The following is a 20547-nucleotide window of genomic DNA, read 5'->3' on the forward strand; positions in this document are numbered from 1 at the left end:
CATTCATCTACTGATGGATGTTTGGGTTGTTTCCAGTTTTAGGTTATTTTGGGTTTTTTTGTTTTGTTTTATTTTGGCCACATGCAGTATCTTAGTTCCCCAACCAGGGACTGAACCTGTGCCCCCTGCAGGGGAAGGGCGTAGTCCTAACCACTGGACGGCCAGGGAATTCCCTAAGTTATTTTGAATTAATCTGCTGTGAATATTCTTGTGCAAGACTTCGTGAATATATGCTTTCATTTCTCTTGGGTAAGCACCTAGAAGTGGAATTTTAGGTCATGGGGTAGGTGTATATTTGACTTTATAATAAACTGCCAAACAGTTTTCTAAAGTGAAACTAACAATGAATCCCACTAACAATGAATGGCATTCTAGTTGCTTAAAATGCTTGTTAGCATATAATGTTATCAGTCTTTATTTTAGCCATTCTGTTAGGTATGTATCTCAGTGTGATTTTAATGTTCATTTCCCTGATTTTGAGCATCTTTTTATGTGATTATTGGCCATCATGTCTTTACTTTGTCAAGTGTCTGTTCAAAACATGTCCATTTTAGAAATGATTTTTTAAAAACTATTGAGTTGTAGGAGTTTTTTAAGTATTCTGAATATGTCCTTTTCAGATATGTGTATCAAGATTATTTTTCCCAGTCTGTTTTATTTTTCTTAATATTGTCTTTTGATGAACAGAAGTTTTAAATTTTGATGAATTTTAATTTATCAATTAAAAAAAACTGTAAATTCTTCATCACTTACAGACCCTCTACATGCCTCATACAGTTTACCACAGGCTGTGTACTCTGAGTAGAATATAAAGGGTTAAGTGACTTTTTTTAAAGCTCCATCTGAATGGCAATTTTTTGTTGGTTGTTCTTAAATTGTTACAGAGCCTTAATCCAGAAGAGTGGTTCAAAATTTAACTGAGCATACTCATCACCCTTGAAATTGTTAAAAATAGGATTGCTGGGCTCCACTTGATCGTGTTTCATGGGTTCTCCGTTGTTGGCAGGTCTGGGAATCACTGATCTAGTAGTCCTTAAAGCTCGGCCAAACTTAAGGCTACTCCACCTACTATTTCCTCAAACGGAGGGCAGGACACTGTTCATGGAAATAATCTGTTGCGTTTTAATTTCCACATATTGTTACCACAAGTGCCTTTTACCGTCCTTTGAAATAGTTAATTATAAAGCACTTGTTGGGAAAGCAGTGGCGAACTTTACCAAACAGATTCTGTTGTAACAAGGCATAACTCAATAAAATATTTCAGAACAGAAATCAGTTGCATAGTCTGTGTGCTTTCCAACTGCTGGCTCTTGCTTTTCTTTTGCAAGAGAAAACTGCAAAAAGGTTTCACAGGAAGTTTTTGTTGTTACATCTTTATTTCTTAAAAAAAAAAAAAGTTGTTTTTCCTAATGGTTTTGATAATGGACCTTCATTTGGCTGGCAATAAAACATGAAACTTCTCATTGGGTATTTTCAAGATTGCCACGGGGAATCAGCTGCCAGTTTACTGCAGTGTGGAAAACTGCACGAGATTCTGGGATTGGACTCAAAATGCTAATTTCAAAGGTCGAGTGAAGCTGTGGCTCACGTTTTCGCGTGCCTGCGCTCTCTGCAGGCAGAACAAAGACCCAGCCCGAGGAGGCAGAGGCAGAGACCCATCTTAAATCTTTTTCTTGAGATAATTTTGGAATCATGCCTGAAATGCCGGAGAACATGGAACAGGTAAGAGTTAGCTATTCAAGAAAAGAAGCATTCTGGAGTTAAGAGTTTCTTTAAAAGAATCCCAATGAAGGTCTGGTAAAAGCCGAAAGGGTGTGTAAAAAAACAAATAAAAGTCATTCATTTCTTTAAAACGTGTAACTTTGGGACTTGGAATAATAAAGCAACTTTAATTATTGACGCTGTATGGAGAGCTCAGCTAAGTCTCAATTGACAAAAATAAAATCCAAAACAGAACAGCAGTTTCATTTACCAGATTAAATGCAGTGATGTAGGTGAAGGTTCTATATAAATAACGATTTTTATCTATAGTTGTGTGCTCCAGCCTTTCTTTGTCTTGGCATGAAATGAATCTGCTAACCTAACTTTTATCTCCAGATTGCTGTCGTTAAATTTATAGACTTAGCCACCACAGGAACTTGGATATTGTCTGTATAACAGTGGCGTTTTTATTCACAAAGAAACTTCCATTTTTAAAAAGAATGATTAAAACCCATACACGAACATGTGCCCCTGGAACCATACCCACGTTTTATCTGGCAAACATGAAACCAGATCCTCAAACGCAGGCAAGTAAAGTCTATTTGTTCCTCACTCTAGATAAAGCTGCTCTGAGACTCAAAATGCTAATTGCATATGCATGACCTTAAACCGTTTTCGCGTTGAACACATTTTTGTTTTTTTCCTGGAAAGATCAGACTGCATCACACGTTGCAACTAGAAACTTCACAAAAATTCCCGCTCCTTAAAGAGAGGAGGATCAAGAGGATCTTGAAACCGCTCCCCCAAAACCCACCCACACATTTTCTTTGTTGTTTGCAGATTATGCATGGTTTAGTGTTTGGGGCATTCCTCTCAAGGACTCTAAGTAATGCTAAATTGATTAACAGCCTGGATTAAAACAAAAATTGAGAAGTGGGGGGCCTCAGGCTATCTTCTGTTACTGTTCTAAAGAAACTTTATGCTTATGCAAATAAGGAAATGAGTTCTTGTTGGGGGTTGGGTAGGAAGGAAAGTCACGGGACTCAGATGGGGAAAAAAATTTTTAAAGGCTGCTTAGCGTTGAGCTCTAAGATTAAACCAAAAAAAGGTTTATGAAAATAATGTCGTTTTAGAAAGATCCAAACAGTAATCACGTTTGCGGGCGACTTTTAAGGTCTTGGTATCCCGTATACCTGGACAAGAACGCTCAAGACTGTTCGGTGGAAAGTTGGCCAAACCTATGCGGTCCATGCTCTGGTTCCCCCCCACCCGCCGAGTAAATTTCATAAGCATCTCGGCTGGCGGGGGGCTTTTCGGGTTTGAACTGGAAGAGAAATCAGTTGCAATTAAGTGCTAGGTCAGCCTCAACGCTTAGAGCTGTCTTTGTCACTTTAAAAAAGCGCGATCCAGGTGGTAGAAGGTTCGGTATTACTATATTCCCCTGGTTCCTTTAATTTTCCTTGGTAGCGGAGGTTCGGCTCGTGTAGTCCGACGCTGCAGCCTGTAAGGTGGTGCTTCTCAAGGGCTGATCTGGACTCCCGTTAAATCTACCAGAAGTCCCAGGCTCTACTACCACAGCTCATTCTGCAAATACTGGTAAAGTCCGAGAATCTGCGTTTGGAAGAGGTACCCAAATAATTCATCCCCCAGCCTCCCACATCTTTTTATTTTTAACTAGTCAAAATTAGTTTGAGATCTTTGGAATTTCACACGTACTACTTCTTAGCATCCCGGAAAGACAAATGGGTTCTTGGGGTGTTAATGACTCAGATACCAACAGTTTCATTTTTATTCCAGTGTCTTTCTAAATCTCTCAAACACTCTTAATGCTCTAGAGACACAGGTCCATTGTGCTTCCTCCCCTCCCCCTCACCCCCCGCCTCCCCCCTCCCACCATGACTTTAAACTATTTTATCCCACTTTATGTATTACGTGCCCAGTAGATTCTTATGCAGTAGATTCTTATGCACTGCTCAAGTCTAGGCGATCCAATTCAATCCTTACCTAGTCGAGAAGGAAAAACACACAAAATAAACAACTCCTCCTTCCCCCCCACCCCCGCCCCCGGCCCCAAAACAAAACTCGCATTCCTTGCTTAAGACCAGGGCCTTTGTTTCCCTTTAAGAGTTGGCGCGTGGGCTGGGAGCGTCCAGAGCGCGCCAGTCCCCTTTCTGGGGCGTCGGCGGAGCGTGGCCAATCAAGGGGCGCGGTCTTGGCGGCGGAAGCCGGAAGCGGTGAGCGGGGGCTGGCCCGGACCTAGGGGAGGCGGGCCGAGGGCTTTAGAGCTGCGGACCGCGGCGATCTTGGGCTGGGGGAAGTGGCGGTCGCTGCGGCGGCGGCGCCAAAACGGCGGGCATGGTGGGGCGGGAGAAGGAGCTCTCTATTCACTTTGTTCCCGGGAACTGCCGTTTGGTGGAGGTGAGGGAGTCGGCCCGGGTCTTGGGGCGGGGAGGAGAGGTGCGTCTCGTAGGAACTGAGTGCGCGGAGGGGGACGAGTCTTGCAGCGGGCGCTCGAGTGGTTTTCCAGACGCCTCCTGCCGGAGTCGGAGGCCCCGGGCGGCGAGGGCGGCGCCGCCGAGTTTGTTTACTTCGGTGCACACCCTTCTGTGTTTTCTTTTTCAGTCGCTGTGACGGGAAAAGAGTAGGTCGGGTTTCAGTTTCGACTCTCCTGTCTCCCCTCTCGGGAACAGAGAGGGGTTTTTAGACCTGTTTCAATTTTGATTATTTCTAAATTTCTTTTTCATCCTTTGTTCGTATCTTTTGGTCTTAACAGTTCGTATCTCTAAGAAAGAAGGGGCCAGGTGGCTTTTCAGAAATAATAACAGGATTGGAGTTGAAAAGTTACTGAACTCGTCACTGTGTTACGCACTTTACATGCATTATTTACTTTAGTTCTCATATTTATGACATACTCGTTTTGTTCTATTTTACAGATAAGAAAATTGAGGCTTAGAGGGCGAGTCCTTGGCCCAAGTTCATTCAGTAAGATTGCAGCCGGGATTCAAATACAGATCTATTTGAACCACTACGGAGGTTGCATAAACGAAAGCTACTACTGTGTTTGGAGAGCCTCCATTCTCTCCTGTTTAATTCCAGGCCCCCCAGCATTCATCAGTCCACAGAGTGTATCTAGCACTGGGTATAGGAAGATGTTAATGCCCAGGCCAATATATCTTAAGGATATAAGAGAGGACATAGGTGATGGCTATTTTGATTATGCAGAATTCTTACACCTTCAAAATATGGCAGATTTAGTGTTTCAAATCGTTTTGGTATTTGGGGGGTAAGGTTAGAATAATGGGCAATTTAAACCTCTCTTTTGTTCCTGTGTACCCCAAACAATGCTGAGTACTGTAATGTTACATACTGTTTGTTTATGTCAGTGTATATGCGCACATGTATGTATATACAGCTTAATCAGTTTTCACAGTAGGAGTTCAGTAGACTAATGAAAATGGATTTTCCTTCAGTAAAATTGCACAACCAAAAGCTTGGCACATATTTGCTGCTCTCAAAACCGGAATTAAAACTTGCTCGTGTCTTATAGTTTATGTCTGAGAAATAGACTGTAGTGGTTCCTGTTAATAATACTGGCTGTGGGGTACAATAGGATGCCAGTAGGAGTTAGACAAGTGTCACCTAGGTATCTAAAGTTTTTTAAAGTCCAGGAGTATCTCCTCAAAGATCTGCCTCAAGGGGAATGTTGTAAGAATCATATAAATCAGTGTGAAGCTTTGCCAAATTGAAGAGGTTCTAAAAATAGCAAAGTATAATTACATTTACCACTAACATTTAAGAAGATCCCTCTTTAGACACTTGTTTTGTTTCACTCTTGACTTTTTCTAGGACATTTTTTAGTAGAAGTTAATCCAAGTGTGCTAAAGTAGAAACCTCTGTTCCAGAGTACTGTTTAGACCATTTTGAAAGAGCCATTTATCTTCCTTTACCTGTACAGTTTGGTATTATTTGATTTGATGGCGTAGTAAGAGCTACAGCACTTCATTTATTTATATGTGTTTACTTTTTCAAGTTTTTTTTTTTTTTTTTGTGGGGGGGGTGTCTGTAAATCTGGCCACCTGAAGTTACTGAATTCTGTACATCTAAGAGTTTATAGGATAAGAGGCACATATGTTCAGGGCAACTTAAAGTGGTGTTTAATATTCCTGACCCATAAGAATAAAAATTGCAAAATAGACTTTTCAGGCAGACAGAGTATCTTCAACTCTTAATTATTCTTTGGGTTAACTAGACAGCTTTTTGTTCCTCTATTCAGAGTTCCTTGAAGTGTTTGGACATTCCTGTGTTTTGTAGAACTAAAGTAATTTACAGACTAATGGTCCAAAATAATTTTTAGAGGACTATTTCTCCTCTTTTAAAAAGAAAAAAATCAAAATAGTGTGTTTTAAGAAGCTTCAGGTAGAGTCAAATATAGAAGAGATAGTTTTGTTTGGCCTCTTTTAATTTCAGAGTGATGTGTATTTTATTTGCTAACCACCAATAAACTTGCAGTCCAAATGAAAACATCTTGTTGGGCTTGTATACTGGTGACAAAAGGTGCTCATTGAGTCTCTAGAGAGAACTATATGAAAAGAGGATAAGTTACTTTAAGTAAATGAACCTTCTTTCACTCTATTCAGATCCCTCTGTGGTAAGGATAATATGGAATTGTAGGACTGTAAAGCTGGAAGAGCCTTAGGCATCTTGTCCAAATGCCTCATTTCACCAGTGAGGAGTTAGATCAATAGAGATGGAGTCACTTCTCAATGCCACAGAGTGTGGGAGTTAGATCAATAGAGATGGAATCACTTCTCAATGCCACAGAGTGTGGCAGTTAGATCAATAGAGATGGAGTAACTTCTCAATGCCACAGAGTGTGGTTAATCATCATGAAACCGAGTATAAGTTCAAAGGATTGAGACAAAACTCAGTATGTATTTGGCTGGATGATAGAAGCAAAAGGGCCCAAGTTCTGTTTCCAACCTTTTCCCTTTTACTCTGGGCAAGACCTTTAACATCTGTAGACAAGGTTCCTCACTTCGGAAGTGATATCTGCCCTGCCTGTCTAATAGGACTCCTCCTGTGGTCAAAAGGTATGATGTAGGTTTATATAACACATGATAGTTTTCACATATAAGATTGTGCAGAATCGTTTGTTTCAGAAAATGCTTGTACTTTAGATCTCTGCTCTTTTTTTTTTTTTGCGGTATGCGGGCCTCTCCCTGTTGTGGCCTCTCCCGTTGCGGAGCGCAGGCTCAGCGGCCATGGCTCACAGGCCCAGACGCTCCGCGGCATGTGGGATCTTCCCGGGCCGGGGCACGAACCCGTGTCCCCTGCATCGGCAGGCGGACTGTCAACCACTGCGCCACCAGGGAAGCCCCATCTCTGCTCTTTTAACGTAGAAAATTCTTGAGCATTGACATCTGACCACTAGGTAACACGGACTGTTTCATATTTTCTTCCAGGGACCTTACATATTATCCCAGGGTATAAGGATGTAAGGTTGTATTTTTTCCATGCAACCCCCATCCTTTTTTAAAGTTAAGTGGTATTATATTCCCTAAAGAGCATTGCTGTGCTTGTAACTTAATACTGTATTTCATCAAATCTAAGATGCTCTCAATTATAAGATTATCTGGGCTCTTATTTTAAGATGCACTAAAAAGCAAAAAAAACACTGCCAAACCATCTTTATTTCATTCATTTAACAGAGATGATAAATGAGGAAAAAATGTGCTTCACACAATCAGTGAAGTACCTAGAGATCTTATTTTACTGTTTAAGAATTTTGTGGTTACTGCAAGCATGATGCTTGTTCTTTAACTACTTCTTCTAGTTTTCCTTTTTAAGGGGGAAAATGGGAAAGATGTTGTCGCTGCTAGAAAGGCAGATGGCAGTTTTTTGACTTCTTTGATTGAGAGCTATCTTTAGGAAGGTCTTGTGACTTTCCTGGAGTTCTCAAAATTCAGTTTCCAAATCACCAGCATCGGCACCTGGAAACTTGTTACAAAGGCAAATTACGAGGCCTCATTCCAAATCTACTTGATCTGAAAGCCTTCCAGTCGATTCCTGTCCTCAGCGAATAAAGCCTGTGAACCACTGATCTAAGAACTCTTGTCTATTCCTTTCCTTCTTTAGAGTGAAGTGAGAAACTTAGAAGAAACCAGATCATAGCTCTGTTATAGTATTTTCCCAGGGATCTTTATCCTGTGTAAATTGTTTTCTGATCGTATCTCTACGAGACTTGACATGTTTTAACCTCTTTACAATTAGAATCTTTGTAGAGTTGTTTTCTTGCCAGAAATTCAAAGAAAATATTTTGCTGGCTGAAATCCTTGTTTTTATAGATCATTTGGCTTAGAGGCAAGTTTTGCAACAGAGAGCATAGATGAATTTTTCTCTAACATCTAAAATGTCTTGAAATTGGTTGAACTAAGGAAAAAATATCTTTGTACTGTCTCTGTCAACCCTTTCATTTCAGGTGTTTCATATGATAGAAATACTTGATTTGGGTGGCCTTTTTTAAAAAAAATGTTTAGCCTTCTAAGTTAGCTGAATTGAGGGCTAGGAAAAAAAAGTATTTTTGTGTGCACAAAAAAGGTTATTGTGTGCATATTTAAGATTTTTGACAGCTCAGAATTAGGTGACTATAACAACATTTGAAATTTAAAAGGCCTCAAGTTGATAAAATTTAATAAAACTTTTTGTTGTTTTTTAATAGTAAATGTTGACTTAATTCAAGAGTATGAGGAAATTCGGTGTTGCCTATCTTGGGAAGAAGGGAAAGTTCTATGTAAACATAGAGCTTAAATTGTTTCTTAAATAGTAGTTCCTTTTTAATTTCAGTGTGTGAGGAATTTTTCCTTTCACAATAGCAGCACAGACCAGTTCCTCTATCTTTGTTTATTTGTTTTAACTGGTCTAAATAGGTAAATTAAGAGTTAATGCAAGAATATGGATAGTGGTGGTGGTATGAATTGGGAGATTGGGATTGACATATATACACTAACATGTATAAAATAGGTAACTAATAAGAACATGCTGTATAAAAAATAAAGTTTAAAAAAAGAATGTTATATGATGTGGAATCTAAAAAAATGATACAAATGAAAGTATTTACAAAAAAAAGAAGAGTTAATGCAGGAATATATTTACCAGTTTGGTTAAACTTAGAAAGAATGTTAGTGCTATAAGGACCAAATTTATTTTTCTTCTACATAAATTCCTGTGAAATGTGAATTCTCTAATTTAGACCTATCACAGTATGATAAAGTCAATGAGATTTGAAAAAAACCTTGAGATTAAAAACTGAAGACCAGAAATGTCAATTTGGAAACATATCAGCAGAACATAGCCCCAGTATTTAATCAGGCCATAAAGTAAGTAAGCTTAGAACTAACTGCGTTTTTGTAAACGGAAGAACGTAATTGCTGTTTTTTTACTAATTTGGACATCACTGATCGTAAAAATAAGCTTTTCCATTATTACCACAGGAAATCTAAATCTATTTGACTAGGTGATTCCTTGCAGTATCATCTTAGGTTCTTTTTCTTGCGTAAGATTATTAAAACTTTTTAAAAATAAATTTATTTTTTATTTTTGGCTGCATTGGGTCATCGTTGCTGCACGCGGGCTTTCTCTAGCTGCGGTGAGCGGGGGCTGCTCTCCGTTGCAGTGCGCGGGCTTCTCACTGCAGTGGCTTCTCTTGTTGCGGAGCACGGGCTCTAGGTGCACAGGCTTCAGTAGTTGTGGCTCTCGGGTTCTAGAGTGCAGGCTCAGTAGTTGTGGCGCACGAGCTCAGTTTCTCCCTGGCAAAACTTTTTCTTAAGTGACACACTTAACCCATGCATTTTGATTAATCTTTGTTCTAACTTAAGAATTGGCTTATAGATATGGGAAAGGAAGTATACAATTAAGACTTGAAATATTTAGTGAATGAAGATGGTGGCTGATTTCGTTGAGAGACTATTTTCAAATTAAACAATCCTTTTACACCTGCTTCACGTTTAGGAGGAAGTTAACATCCCCAACAGGCGGGTTCTGATTACTGGTGCCACTGGGCTTCTTGGCAGAGCTGTTTACAAAGAATTTCAACAGAATAATTGGCATGCAGTTGGCTGTGGTTTTAGAAGAGCAAGACCAAAATTTGAGCAGGTTAATCTCTTGGATTCTAATGCAGTTCATCACATCATTTATGATTTTCAGGTATGGTTTATTTTAACACATAAGTTAACTATTAATAATTGTCTGGATGACTTGAAAAATGCTCTTGTTCTCAAGGAAGTTACTGTACTTAAAGCTCTAACATATTAAGCGACAATAATATATACTGCACTTTTTTTTGGCGTGGATAAGAATATGTCATCCTTATAAAAGATTAGGTTGAGACATAGGTTGACAAAAGGCAGAAAATGAAGCATTTTGTAAAATGCTTACGTTTGTGAAGTATTCTTCTAAGTACTACTTTCTATGCAAATCCTTTCTTAATATTATCTGTAAACCTTACAACACTGCAAAATATTCTCATTTGCATTTTAGAGATCACAAAGGCAAGAGTGGTTAAGCCACTTGTTGGCGATGGTCACAGAAGACTTACAGAAAAATTTAGATTCTGTTACACCTCTGATCAAATCAGAAGTTCAGGTTCTTTCTAAAAATATGATCCAAGGAAAATCAGAATCACTTGGGAAACTTGTTCTTAGGTTTCACTCTGAGAGATTTTCGTTCAATAAGTGTGTGGTGGGGCCTGGGATCTACATTTTAAGAACCATCCCAGCTTATGCACATTTAAGTTGGAAAACAGCTCTCAGATCATGCTTCCTCAAGCAATTGCTGAGAAGGAGGAAGTTGGGTGAGTGGGTACACGAGCCCTGCATGTCACTGATCTTCCCAAATCTTAGCTCTTACTCAGCTCCTCTGGGAAGTAGGTGCCCCTTCTCTACAAAGGACCCTCTGCATTCCTCTGTCCTGATATAGGTCATATGATATTGAAACAGTCTCTTTACATATCTGTCTTTTGCATTAGATTGTGAAATCCTTGCTTCTCGCAGGGTGCTTCGCGTATAAGTGGCATACTTAGATGCTCAACTGGGAATACAAGTTTTATGGATGGTTAATCTTTAAATGACTGGTTTAAGAGATTGGAATTTATGAATTTAATTTGCAATTGATATTCCTCTCCCTTTACCATAGACTTATTAAGTGTTTAGATCATGTTAATTCCATAAATGATCGCTCTTTTCTCCCACCCAGATTAGGGGGATGAAGCTTCTTTTGATTTAAAAGCATGGTTGTCAACAAGAGTTGTGTCTGATTTTGCCTGGGGATTGCTAAATTGCTCTTTGCCTTTCAGGAAGTTTGAACGTTGAAAAAGGGAAGTGTGACAAAACTACATTAAAAATTACAATGATTCTTTAGTTGAAGGAATGTCGATTTAATAAACATTTTCTATGAATTGATTTACTGTTGGAAGGCTACAGTTCTTCTGTTTTATTCCTTTTTGGGTTAAAAACACATCAATGCTGAACTCCCAGCCCCATGTCATAGTACATTGTGCAGCAGAGAGAAGGCCAGATGTTGTCGAAAATCAGCCGGATGCTGCTTCTCAACTTAATGTGGATGCTTCTGGGAACTTAGCAAAGGAAGCAGGTAGTGATGTCTTTACAAAATCTTCGTAAGATATTGAGTGATCGCTGAGTTTGTACAGATTAAACTTTTTAGATGGTTTATAAAAGATTTGTTATATATATGATGAATAAGCTGTTACAAATTCCAGGAAACAGTAATATCATGTAGTAATTTAATAGATTCTTTTCTTTCTTTTTTTTTTTTTTGTAGCTGCAGTTGGAGCATTTCTGATCTACATTAGCTCCGATTATGTTTTTGATGGAACAAACCCACCTTATAGAGAGGAAGACATACCAAGTCCCCTAAATCTATATGGCAAAACAAAATTAGAAGGAGAAAGGGCTGTCCTGGAGAACAATTTAGGTAAGACACATCTCTTTAGCCCCGTACGTGACTGCTTTTGAGGATTCCTTTCTGTTTATGATGTATATATATGTTTCTAATTAAAAAAAATTAGTCAAGGAACATAAATCATTGGAGAAAAACTAGGGAATGCAGTTAATAAAAAAGAAAAACAAGAATTCTCGAAATCCTGAAGAATTTATGAATCCTTCCAGACTTTTTCCAGTATCAGTGGGTACAGGAATATCATTAAAGAAAACAAATCATACAGTACAAATTTTTGTAATCTTTCAAAAACCAGGTCAATATCATTTTTCTTGGATTGCGGTATTCTGTTATTTGTATGGTTTTTCTTGTGTGTTTGTGTATATATACGCAAACATAAATGTACTGATTATAAAAAGTATACCCTCCTTGAAAAGGTTTTTAAAAACATTTAAAATTGTAAAGAGTTCTCTCAATACTCCCTCAGAGAGAGAAGCACCAACTGTGCTTATGTATGGAAGTATTTTTTTGGATTTTTAAACCTGTGTGCATGTTGTTTTGTAACCTGGTTTTTCTCTCCCCATGTACATGCATTTCAGTTCTTAAGGAACCATCTCTGGAATATCTTTTTCATATCAGTAGCTGCATAATATTTGACTTAATGATCCCCTGCACTAAAACTCCTGCCTCAGACTGTACTACATCCCTGAGAAGCATCCCCTAGTATATATACATACTAACACATTTGGGTTTTTTTTGTGTGTGTTATAAATTATCCTTCGGAAATCATCCTTGAATATATTATCAATATATAGCTGACCCTTGGACAGTGCAGGGATTAGGGTTGCCAATCCCTGCATAGTGGGAAATCCATTTACTCCTCGAAGACTTACTCACAGCCTACTATTGACTGAAGCCTTACTAAAACATAAACAATCGATTTACACATATTTTGTGTGTTATATGTATTTTTTTAAAATATAATTCCCAGGACAGTCACGTCTTTAACCTTTCCTTTCTTCTCTCTCTCTCTCTCTCTCTGTCTCTCCCTCTCTCTCTCTGTCTCTCTCTCTCTCTTTCTTGGCTGTGTTGGATCTTCGTTGCTGCATGTGGGCTGTCTCTAGTTGCAGTGAGCAGGGGCTACTTTTCGTTGCGGTGCGCAGGCTTATTGCAGTGGCTTCTCTGATTGCGGAGCACAGGCTCTAGGCGTGTGGGCTTCAGTAGTTGTGGCACATGGGCTCAGTAGTTGTGGCTTGCAGGCTCTGGAGTGCAGGCTCAGTAGTTATGGTGCATGGGTTTAGTTGCTCCATGGCATGTGGGATCTTCCTGGACCAGGAATCCAACCTGTGTCCCCTGCACTGGCAGGCGGATTCTTAACCACTGCGCCACCAGGGTACTCCCATTGTTGTCTTATATGATACAAAACACTATAGATGTTACACGTATTACTAACACTACACATCAAAAATGAAAAGACAGTGTGAGGAGAAATTTGTAATTATTTACAGGTATGATTCAGGCGTTGATAAGGAAGAAGCAGTAATATGATTGCTTTATGGTAGCCTAGTGTAATCGATATGATTGTTTCATGGTAGCCTAGCCTATACACTAATGAATGAATCTTTGTAAAATTTAAATGGCATATACAGTATTACAGTCATATTCATAATACAGTGTTAGAAATACTGGTATATTTTTTTCTAAAACCACTTACCTGTGTGGTAGACTGATAACAGAGTTGCTCCAATTATGAGAGAGAGGCATGCTGTATGGTAATGTAACTCTTGGAAAACAAAGTTATAAAACAGTAAGAAAACTAACACGTTATTAATTTTATATTAAAGGTCACTCACCTTATGCCTATGTAAGGATAGGCTGTCCACTTCAAGTCTTGTACATGATGTGCTACATGAAAAAAATCCACATATAAATGGATGCCACAGGGCTTTCCTGGTGGCGCAGTGGTTGGGAGTCCGCCTGCCGATGCAGGGGACACGGGTTTGTGCCCCGGTCTGGGAGGATCCCGCATGCCATGGAGCGGCTGGGCCCGTGAGCCATGGCCGCTGAGCCTGTGCGTCCGGAGCCTGTGCTCTGCAACGGAAGAGGCCACAGCAGTGAGAGGCCCGCATACCGCAAAAAAAAAAAAAAAAAATGGATGCCACAGTTCAAACCTGTGTTGTTCAAAGGTCGTCTGCAGCTGCACAATAAGTTAATTTAATTTTAAATAGTTTTTTTAAAATTTCAGTTAAAGCGTTAATTATTTAATCTGTTGTAACCCCTCAGTATTGACCAACATAAAATCGAAATACTTCATAATTCCTTAGTCAGTGTTTTCAAGGACTATGTGGTGAACACTCATATACCATTTATATAGATTCACCAGTTGTTAATGTTTTGCCACGTGTTTTATATGTACACTCTTTTCTTCCTGAACTCGTAGAGAATTAGTTGAACTTCACTCTGAAATACTTCACTGTGTATCTTCAACAAGGATGTTCTTCACATAATTACGATGCAGTTATCACACTTAGAAAATTTAACATTAATACAATACAGTCTGTGTAGGAATTTTGTCCCAGTAATGTCCTTTATCGCATTTATTTTTTAGGTACAATCAAGGATCACTTGTTGCATTTAGTTGTCATGATCAGTTTTATTTTTAATGGCCACAATAATGAAGAAATTAATTAATATAATTATAAAAAATAACCCACATGACAGAGACACTTAAAAATACTCAGGATCACATTTGTTAAATAGGTGAGCTGTGTCATTTTGGTATATTGCAAGTTTTCTGCGATGATGTCGTTTAAATCTGCACAGTTTGATCTTATAGCAAGACTTAAGAACCAGTCAGCTTTGAAGTATTACCTGCTTTTATTACTCTCTAGGAGCTGCTGTTTTGAGAATTCCTGTTCTGTATGGAGAAGTTGAAAAGCTTGAGGAAAGCGCCGTGACTGTTATGTTTGATAAAGTGCAGTTCAGCAACAAGTCTGCGAACATGGACCACTGGCAGCAGCGGTTCCCCACACACGTCAAAGATGTGGCCACTGTGTGTCGTCAGTTAGCAGAGAAGAGGATGCTGGTGAGAATCTAAGTGCTTTTTTAAATTATTATTATTGATTTATTTTTATTTTTGGCTGTGTTTTGTCTTCGTTGCTGCGTGCGGGCTTTCTCTAGTTGCGGTGAGCGGGGGCTACTCTTTGTTGCGGTGCGCAGGCTTCTCATTGCAGTGGCTTCTCTTGTTGCAGAGCATGGGCTCTAGGCACGCGGGCTTCAGTAGTTGTGGCTCGCAGGCTCTAGAGCGAAGGCTCGGTAGTTGTGGCTCATGGGCTTAGTTGATCTACAGCATGTGGGATCTTCCTGGGCCAGGGCTCGAACCCGTGTCCCCTGCATTGGCAGGCGGATTCCTAACCACTGCGCCACCAGGGAAGCCCTCTAAGTGCTTTTTAAAAACTTAACAAGGACACCAAACAAAAGTAGTTCAGATAGTAGGCTGTATTTATGAATAATAAAAGTATTCTGCTGTTACGTTTGATTTTATTTCTCAAATACTGTAGACCCCATCTGTCATGCTCTTATTGCAAGATAACTGAAAACTTGTATTTTTCTTTGGGTAACAAAATAATCTCCTAATGTCTTTTAAGAAGACTGTCTTAAATAATGTCTATTTAAGATTTAGGTAGTGGCAGAGAAGAAGCTACATAGGGATTTATCATTTCAGCCAGTGTAAGAATAATTTGTAATTGTTTTTGGATATTTGAATAGTAGTTCATTTTAAGCATTTGAAAAAATAGAATATCCACAGAAAGAAAGATAGAGACTGATTTATTGTAGAATATTAATAGTAGCATGACTTTTTTTAATACATCAAAATTTGTATATTTTTTAAAAATAATATGTACCATGACAATCTTTAACGATGTTATAACCGATTAGCTCATCTTGAAAAATGGTTCTGTTATGTTTTGGTTTTAGCTTCTTAGGATAGTTGGAAATACTTGTTAAATTGGCCTGTGTTTCATAAAAATCTGTAATCATTTTAGGATTCCCACTAAATAAAATTGGAGCTACTTACACTTTTATTTAAAAAAATTCTTAAGGCTAAATTCTAGAAACTGCTTTTCTGGTTTAGCTGGGGATATTTATAGGAATTTGATTTTAGATATCTTGTGTATAGCATTCCAGAAAGGAGCGATGCATTTTATTTCCTGAACCTTTTTAAGTTAGTTTTCTCGTCAAACTTGCCATTCCACTCAACTCAAAAAGTTTGAAACCGTTTTGAATTTTTTGTGTCCTTGTCAGGATCCGTCAATTAAGGGAACCTTTCACTGGTCTGGCAATGAACAGATGACTAAGTATGAAATGGCGTGTGCAATTGCAGACACCTTCAACCTCCCCAGCAGCCACTTAAGACCGGTAAGTACATGGCATTTAAAACCTTCTTTCTTGCTGGGAATTCCCTGGCAGTCCAGTGGTTAGGACTTGGCGCTTCCACTGCAGGGGGCACAGGTTCAATCCCTGGTAGGGGAACTAAGATCCTGCAAGCCTTGAGGCGTGGGCAAGAAAAAAAAACCAAGCTAACCTTACTGTTTGGAAGTCCAGGTCTACCACTACAGTGTGTACTATGGATAACATTTTTCTTGTTGTTTGGAAGTTTTGGATAACTTTATTTTCTGGTACTAATCAAAGTGAACTTTGCTTGTATTTTGGCAGTTTCTATTGTTAATTTTCTCTAAATTACCATGTATAAAGAAGCCCATGAGTATTGGTGAAGTTTATAGAAAAAGTATTGTCTTGATTGTGGTGGACATTTTATTTATTTTTCCAGGGATCAAATCTGATTTCTTGCACTGAGGGCAAGAGGGCAAAGGGAAGTAGCGAATGTAAAACTTCAGCCTGAGGCTTCTTATTTTTGATTTTTTTGTTTTTGTTTTAAAGATAACTGACAGTCCTGTCTTAGGAGCACAACGTCCAAGAAACGCTCAGCTTGATTGCTCCAAATTGGAGACCTTAGGCATTGGCCAGCGAACACCATTTCGAATTGGAATCAAAGAATCACTCTGGCCTTTCCTCATTGACAAAAGATGGAGACAAACGGTCTTTCATTAGTGTATGTGTGTTGTTGTTTTTTTTAAAGGAGAAGTCAAGTATGTGGCACTTTTTAAAGAAAAAAGGAAATAGTTTTGTATGAGTGCTCTTTAATTGTGACTCATGATCTTTCAGGTAAATGATGCTCTTGCACTAGTGAAACTGTCTAAGGAAACCAAGGGCAGTAATGCCTTGTTTGGAGTAATGAGTTTTCTGTTTATCATTTTGTTCTGGCTTAACTTGCTGTTTGAATATAGTAAATTATGATTCTCAAATATTTGAGAGCCAGGATGAAACACATCTGCTGTAGACTTTTTTTGGATGAAATGCATTGTTCATTCCTATAAATAACCCCTACATTTTCAGGACTTTTGTATCTGTTGATCCTTTTATGTTTTAAAGTATGTTAAATAGTATAAAAAATCATTGGTGTTCATTATTTGCTTTGCTTGAGCTCAGATCAAAATGTTTGAAGAAAGAAACTTTATTTTTGCAACTTAAGTGTAGTTTTTATGCTTGAGATGTTTCAACTTGTTATGTATATCGGAACTCCTGCCGCTTGATGCCTCCTGCTTTTGTAGCAGTGAATGGTGAGCCTTTGAGAGAGAGAATGTGTGTATGTGTATGTATTTTTTTAATATATATGAAACTGTCCTTTTCACTCCATGTCACTAAGTGGTATTTCTTATGTGTGGTTATACTAATAGTAATGGGCCTTGTAAGTCTTGACCATTCATGAATAATAATAAATATGTACTGCTGGCATGGTAATGCTTAGTTTTCTTGTATTTACTTCTCTTTTTTAAATGTAAGGACCAGATATCAGAACTGTTGTTTTGTTGCTCTAATTTTTTACAATTACCTTCTTATCATGTAATATCTGATGCATATAAGAGAATATAGTTAATATACATTAAGATATAAAACAATAATAAAATGAACCCTGGTGAACATACCACTTGAAATCTAGAATGTTACAGATATTGTGTTTACTTGTTGTGTCCACTGACTTTTTTTTTTTTTTTGCCATACGCGGGCCTCTCACTGTTGTGGCCTCTCCTGTTGCGGAACACAGGCTCCGGACGCGCAGGCTCAGTGGCCATGGCTCACGGGCCCAGCCGCTCCGCGGCATGTGGGATCTTCCCGGACCGGGGCATGAACCCACGTCCACTGCATCGGCAGGCGGACTCCCAACCACTGTGCCGCCAGGGAAGCCCATACTGACTTTTTTTAATGGAAAGTAAATAACTATATACTCTTGTAATAGATTTACATAGCATGTTCCTTTTGAAGAATGCAGAGTATTTGAATGTGTTTTCTATACCAAGTGATATTCAGGTTGCCTTAGCCTCCACAATATTTTTGGTCCTTAATAAGGGAGCAGAAAGGTAGAGTAACTAGTGAGACTTGGCTTCTATTTGGAATTCAGTGTAAATCCTGGTTTCAGAATTTCCAATTTCACTTGTGGAGTATTCTTTCCCTAGATATTATTATCTTATTTTCTCATTAGACAAAAAGTATTTGTTTCTGATTTCCTAATTTACTTAGAATTTGGGATTTAGAGAGCATCAAGTCTGGGTGATTTGATTAAAGCAGCAGTTCCCAAACCATGCTATGTTTTATTATTAACTAGGGAAATTTTACCGCTATCTGAGCCCTATCCTGGACCCACTGAAACAGAATTTCTGGAATTGATGCCTGCTAATGTAGCTTTAAATGTTCCCCAGGTCCTTCTAAGGTAGCCAGCCTGGCAGCTGTATTTGGCAACCACTGACGCATTCTGGCTTGTCTTTTTAAGTTACTTCATTTCACATAGTACAGAATTCAAATTTTCAGAGTAAAAAAACTTTCTCATCCTTCTCTAGCCACTTACCTTTCCATCTGTGGAAGAAACCAGTGTAGATAAGATTCTGGCATGTTTTCAGAGGCATTCTACCTATATCAGAATATAGTCTCATGACATACGTATTCGTGTTCATACTCTCACCATACTTTCTTTATTTACATAGCATAACATACATTTTTCTGCACTTAGTGGTTTTTTTTGTTTTTCATTTACTATGCCTTAGAATTTATATAGTTACAAAGAATGTCTTTTTTTTTCTATTCATTTTGAAATTTCAGTCTCAGAAAAGTTGCCATAATACCATACAGAATGCCTGTAATCCCTTTTTCCAGATTCCCCAATTGTCAGCATTTAGCTGTATTTTTCCTATCATTTTCTCTTTCTTTCTTTTACATATACGCACAGGATACATGTATTTTCCCCTGAACCATTTATTTTATTATATTTTATGTTAAAAAAATTTATTTATTTGGTTGTGCTGAGTCTTAGTTGCAGCAGGTGGGCTCCTTAGTTGCAGCTCGCTGGCTCCTTAGTTGCGGCATGTGAACTCTTAGCTGCGGTGTGCATGTGGGATCTAGTTCCTTGACCAGGGATCGTACCCGGGCCTTCTGCCTTGGGAGTATGGAGTCTTATCCACTGTGCCACCAGGGAAGTCCCTCCCTGAACCATTTAAGAGTAAGTTGCCTAATCACCTACTTAGTATATAAACTTAAGGTATGTTTTTTAAAAGTAAGAATACATGTCCACATATCCCATAATGTAACCATCAAAGTTAAGAAGTTAACATTGATACAATATTATCCTCTAATTCATAGACCCTATTCACATTTCATCAGTTGTCCTAGTGATGTCCTTTGTAAGTCTGTCCAATCTAGGATTACTCATAGCATTTGTTACCATCTTGCTTCAGCTTCAGTCTAGAATAGTTCCTTAGTCTTTTTTTCTCTTTCATGACTTGACATTTTTGACATCATGGATTCACATCAATGCCTCCAATTCTAATGTTGCTCCACAGGGTTTATTTTAGCTTCCCTCTTCTCGTATTTGTAGTTCCTTTCTCTGACAATGAGAAACCTAGCTCCCATTATTTTCAACATTCATATCAACTATAAGAGCCATTCTTCTGATCACACCGAGTCCCCTCTGCTCCCCCCCTTACCCCACAGGCTTCTGTGAGCCAGTTGAGCGTTCCTGACCCCTGGGCCATGGCACTGATGCCAGTTACCATGTGGGCCACTGCACCTGGTTGAGGACCTTCTCGCAGCCCACAAGGCACTGCATCAGCAGCCCTGCAGTCCACCATGAACCAGGAGAGCACCAAAGAGAAGCATCTAGGTATCTTTAATGGCTGCATTTATTCCCTTGTATCAAGTGAATCACAGTTTCTTTAATCAGTTTCTTACTGATGTGCTTTTTAAAAATTTTTTTAAATTTATTTTTGGCTGCATTGGGTCTTCGTTGCTGCATGTGGGCTTTCTCTAGTTGTGGCGAGCGGGGGCTACTCTTCGTTGTGGTGCGTGGGCTTCCCATTGCAGTGGCTTCTCTTGTGGAGCACGGGCTCTAGGCACATGGGCTTCAGTAGTTGTGGCTCATGGCTTTGTTGCTCCGCGGCATGTGGGATCTTCCTGGACCAGGGCTCAAACCCGTGTCTCCTGCATTGGCAGGCAGATTTTTAACCACTGCGCCACCAAGGAAGCCCCCTTACTGATGTGCTTTTGATTGTATGGAATCTTTAGTCTTGTGCCTTTTTTTTTTAAATTATAGTTGATTTGCAGTGTTGTGCCAGTCTTTGCTGTATAGCGAAGTGAGTCGGTTATTTGTGTGGAATCTTTAGAGCATGCTTTTTGTGAGCTCATTGTCTAAAACTTTCAAGTTTGTGGGATTTTCTATTCTGTTGTATGTCCACAGAGTATACCTATAAGATGACAAGTATATGCTACAGGTCTTGAATGTGTATC

The 20547-nt window shown here is 38.9% G+C and overlaps 1 protein-coding gene across 2 annotated transcripts; it reads left to right on the forward strand.

Annotated features, from left to right (window-relative positions):
• Positions 1-1692: 1692 nt before the first annotated feature.
• MAT2B (methionine adenosyltransferase 2 non-catalytic beta subunit) lies at positions 1693-17730 on the forward strand. Of its 2 annotated transcripts, none has more exons than XM_065873920.1 (7): positions 1693-1722; positions 9709-9903; positions 11232-11346; positions 11536-11688; positions 14544-14737; positions 15958-16071; positions 16594-16764. In XM_065873920.1, exons 1-7 carry the CDS (start codon positions 1693-1695, stop codon positions 16762-16764), a joined length of 972 nt encoding a protein of 323 aa, XP_065729992.1. The 2 variants fall into 2 exon arrangements, with proteins under 2 accessions (XP_065729992.1, XP_065729991.1); XM_065873919.1 differs by lacking the exon at positions 1693-1722 and adding an exon at positions 4021-4119 and having other exon boundaries at positions 16594-17730.
• The last annotated feature ends 2817 nt before the right edge of the window (positions 17731-20547 follow it).

The sequence above is a fragment of the Phocoena phocoena genome, chromosome 3 (assembly GCF_963924675.1).
Source record: "Phocoena phocoena chromosome 3, mPhoPho1.1, whole genome shotgun sequence".
In the NCBI taxonomy this organism is placed as follows: Eukaryota; Metazoa; Chordata; class Mammalia; order Artiodactyla; family Phocoenidae; genus Phocoena; species Phocoena phocoena.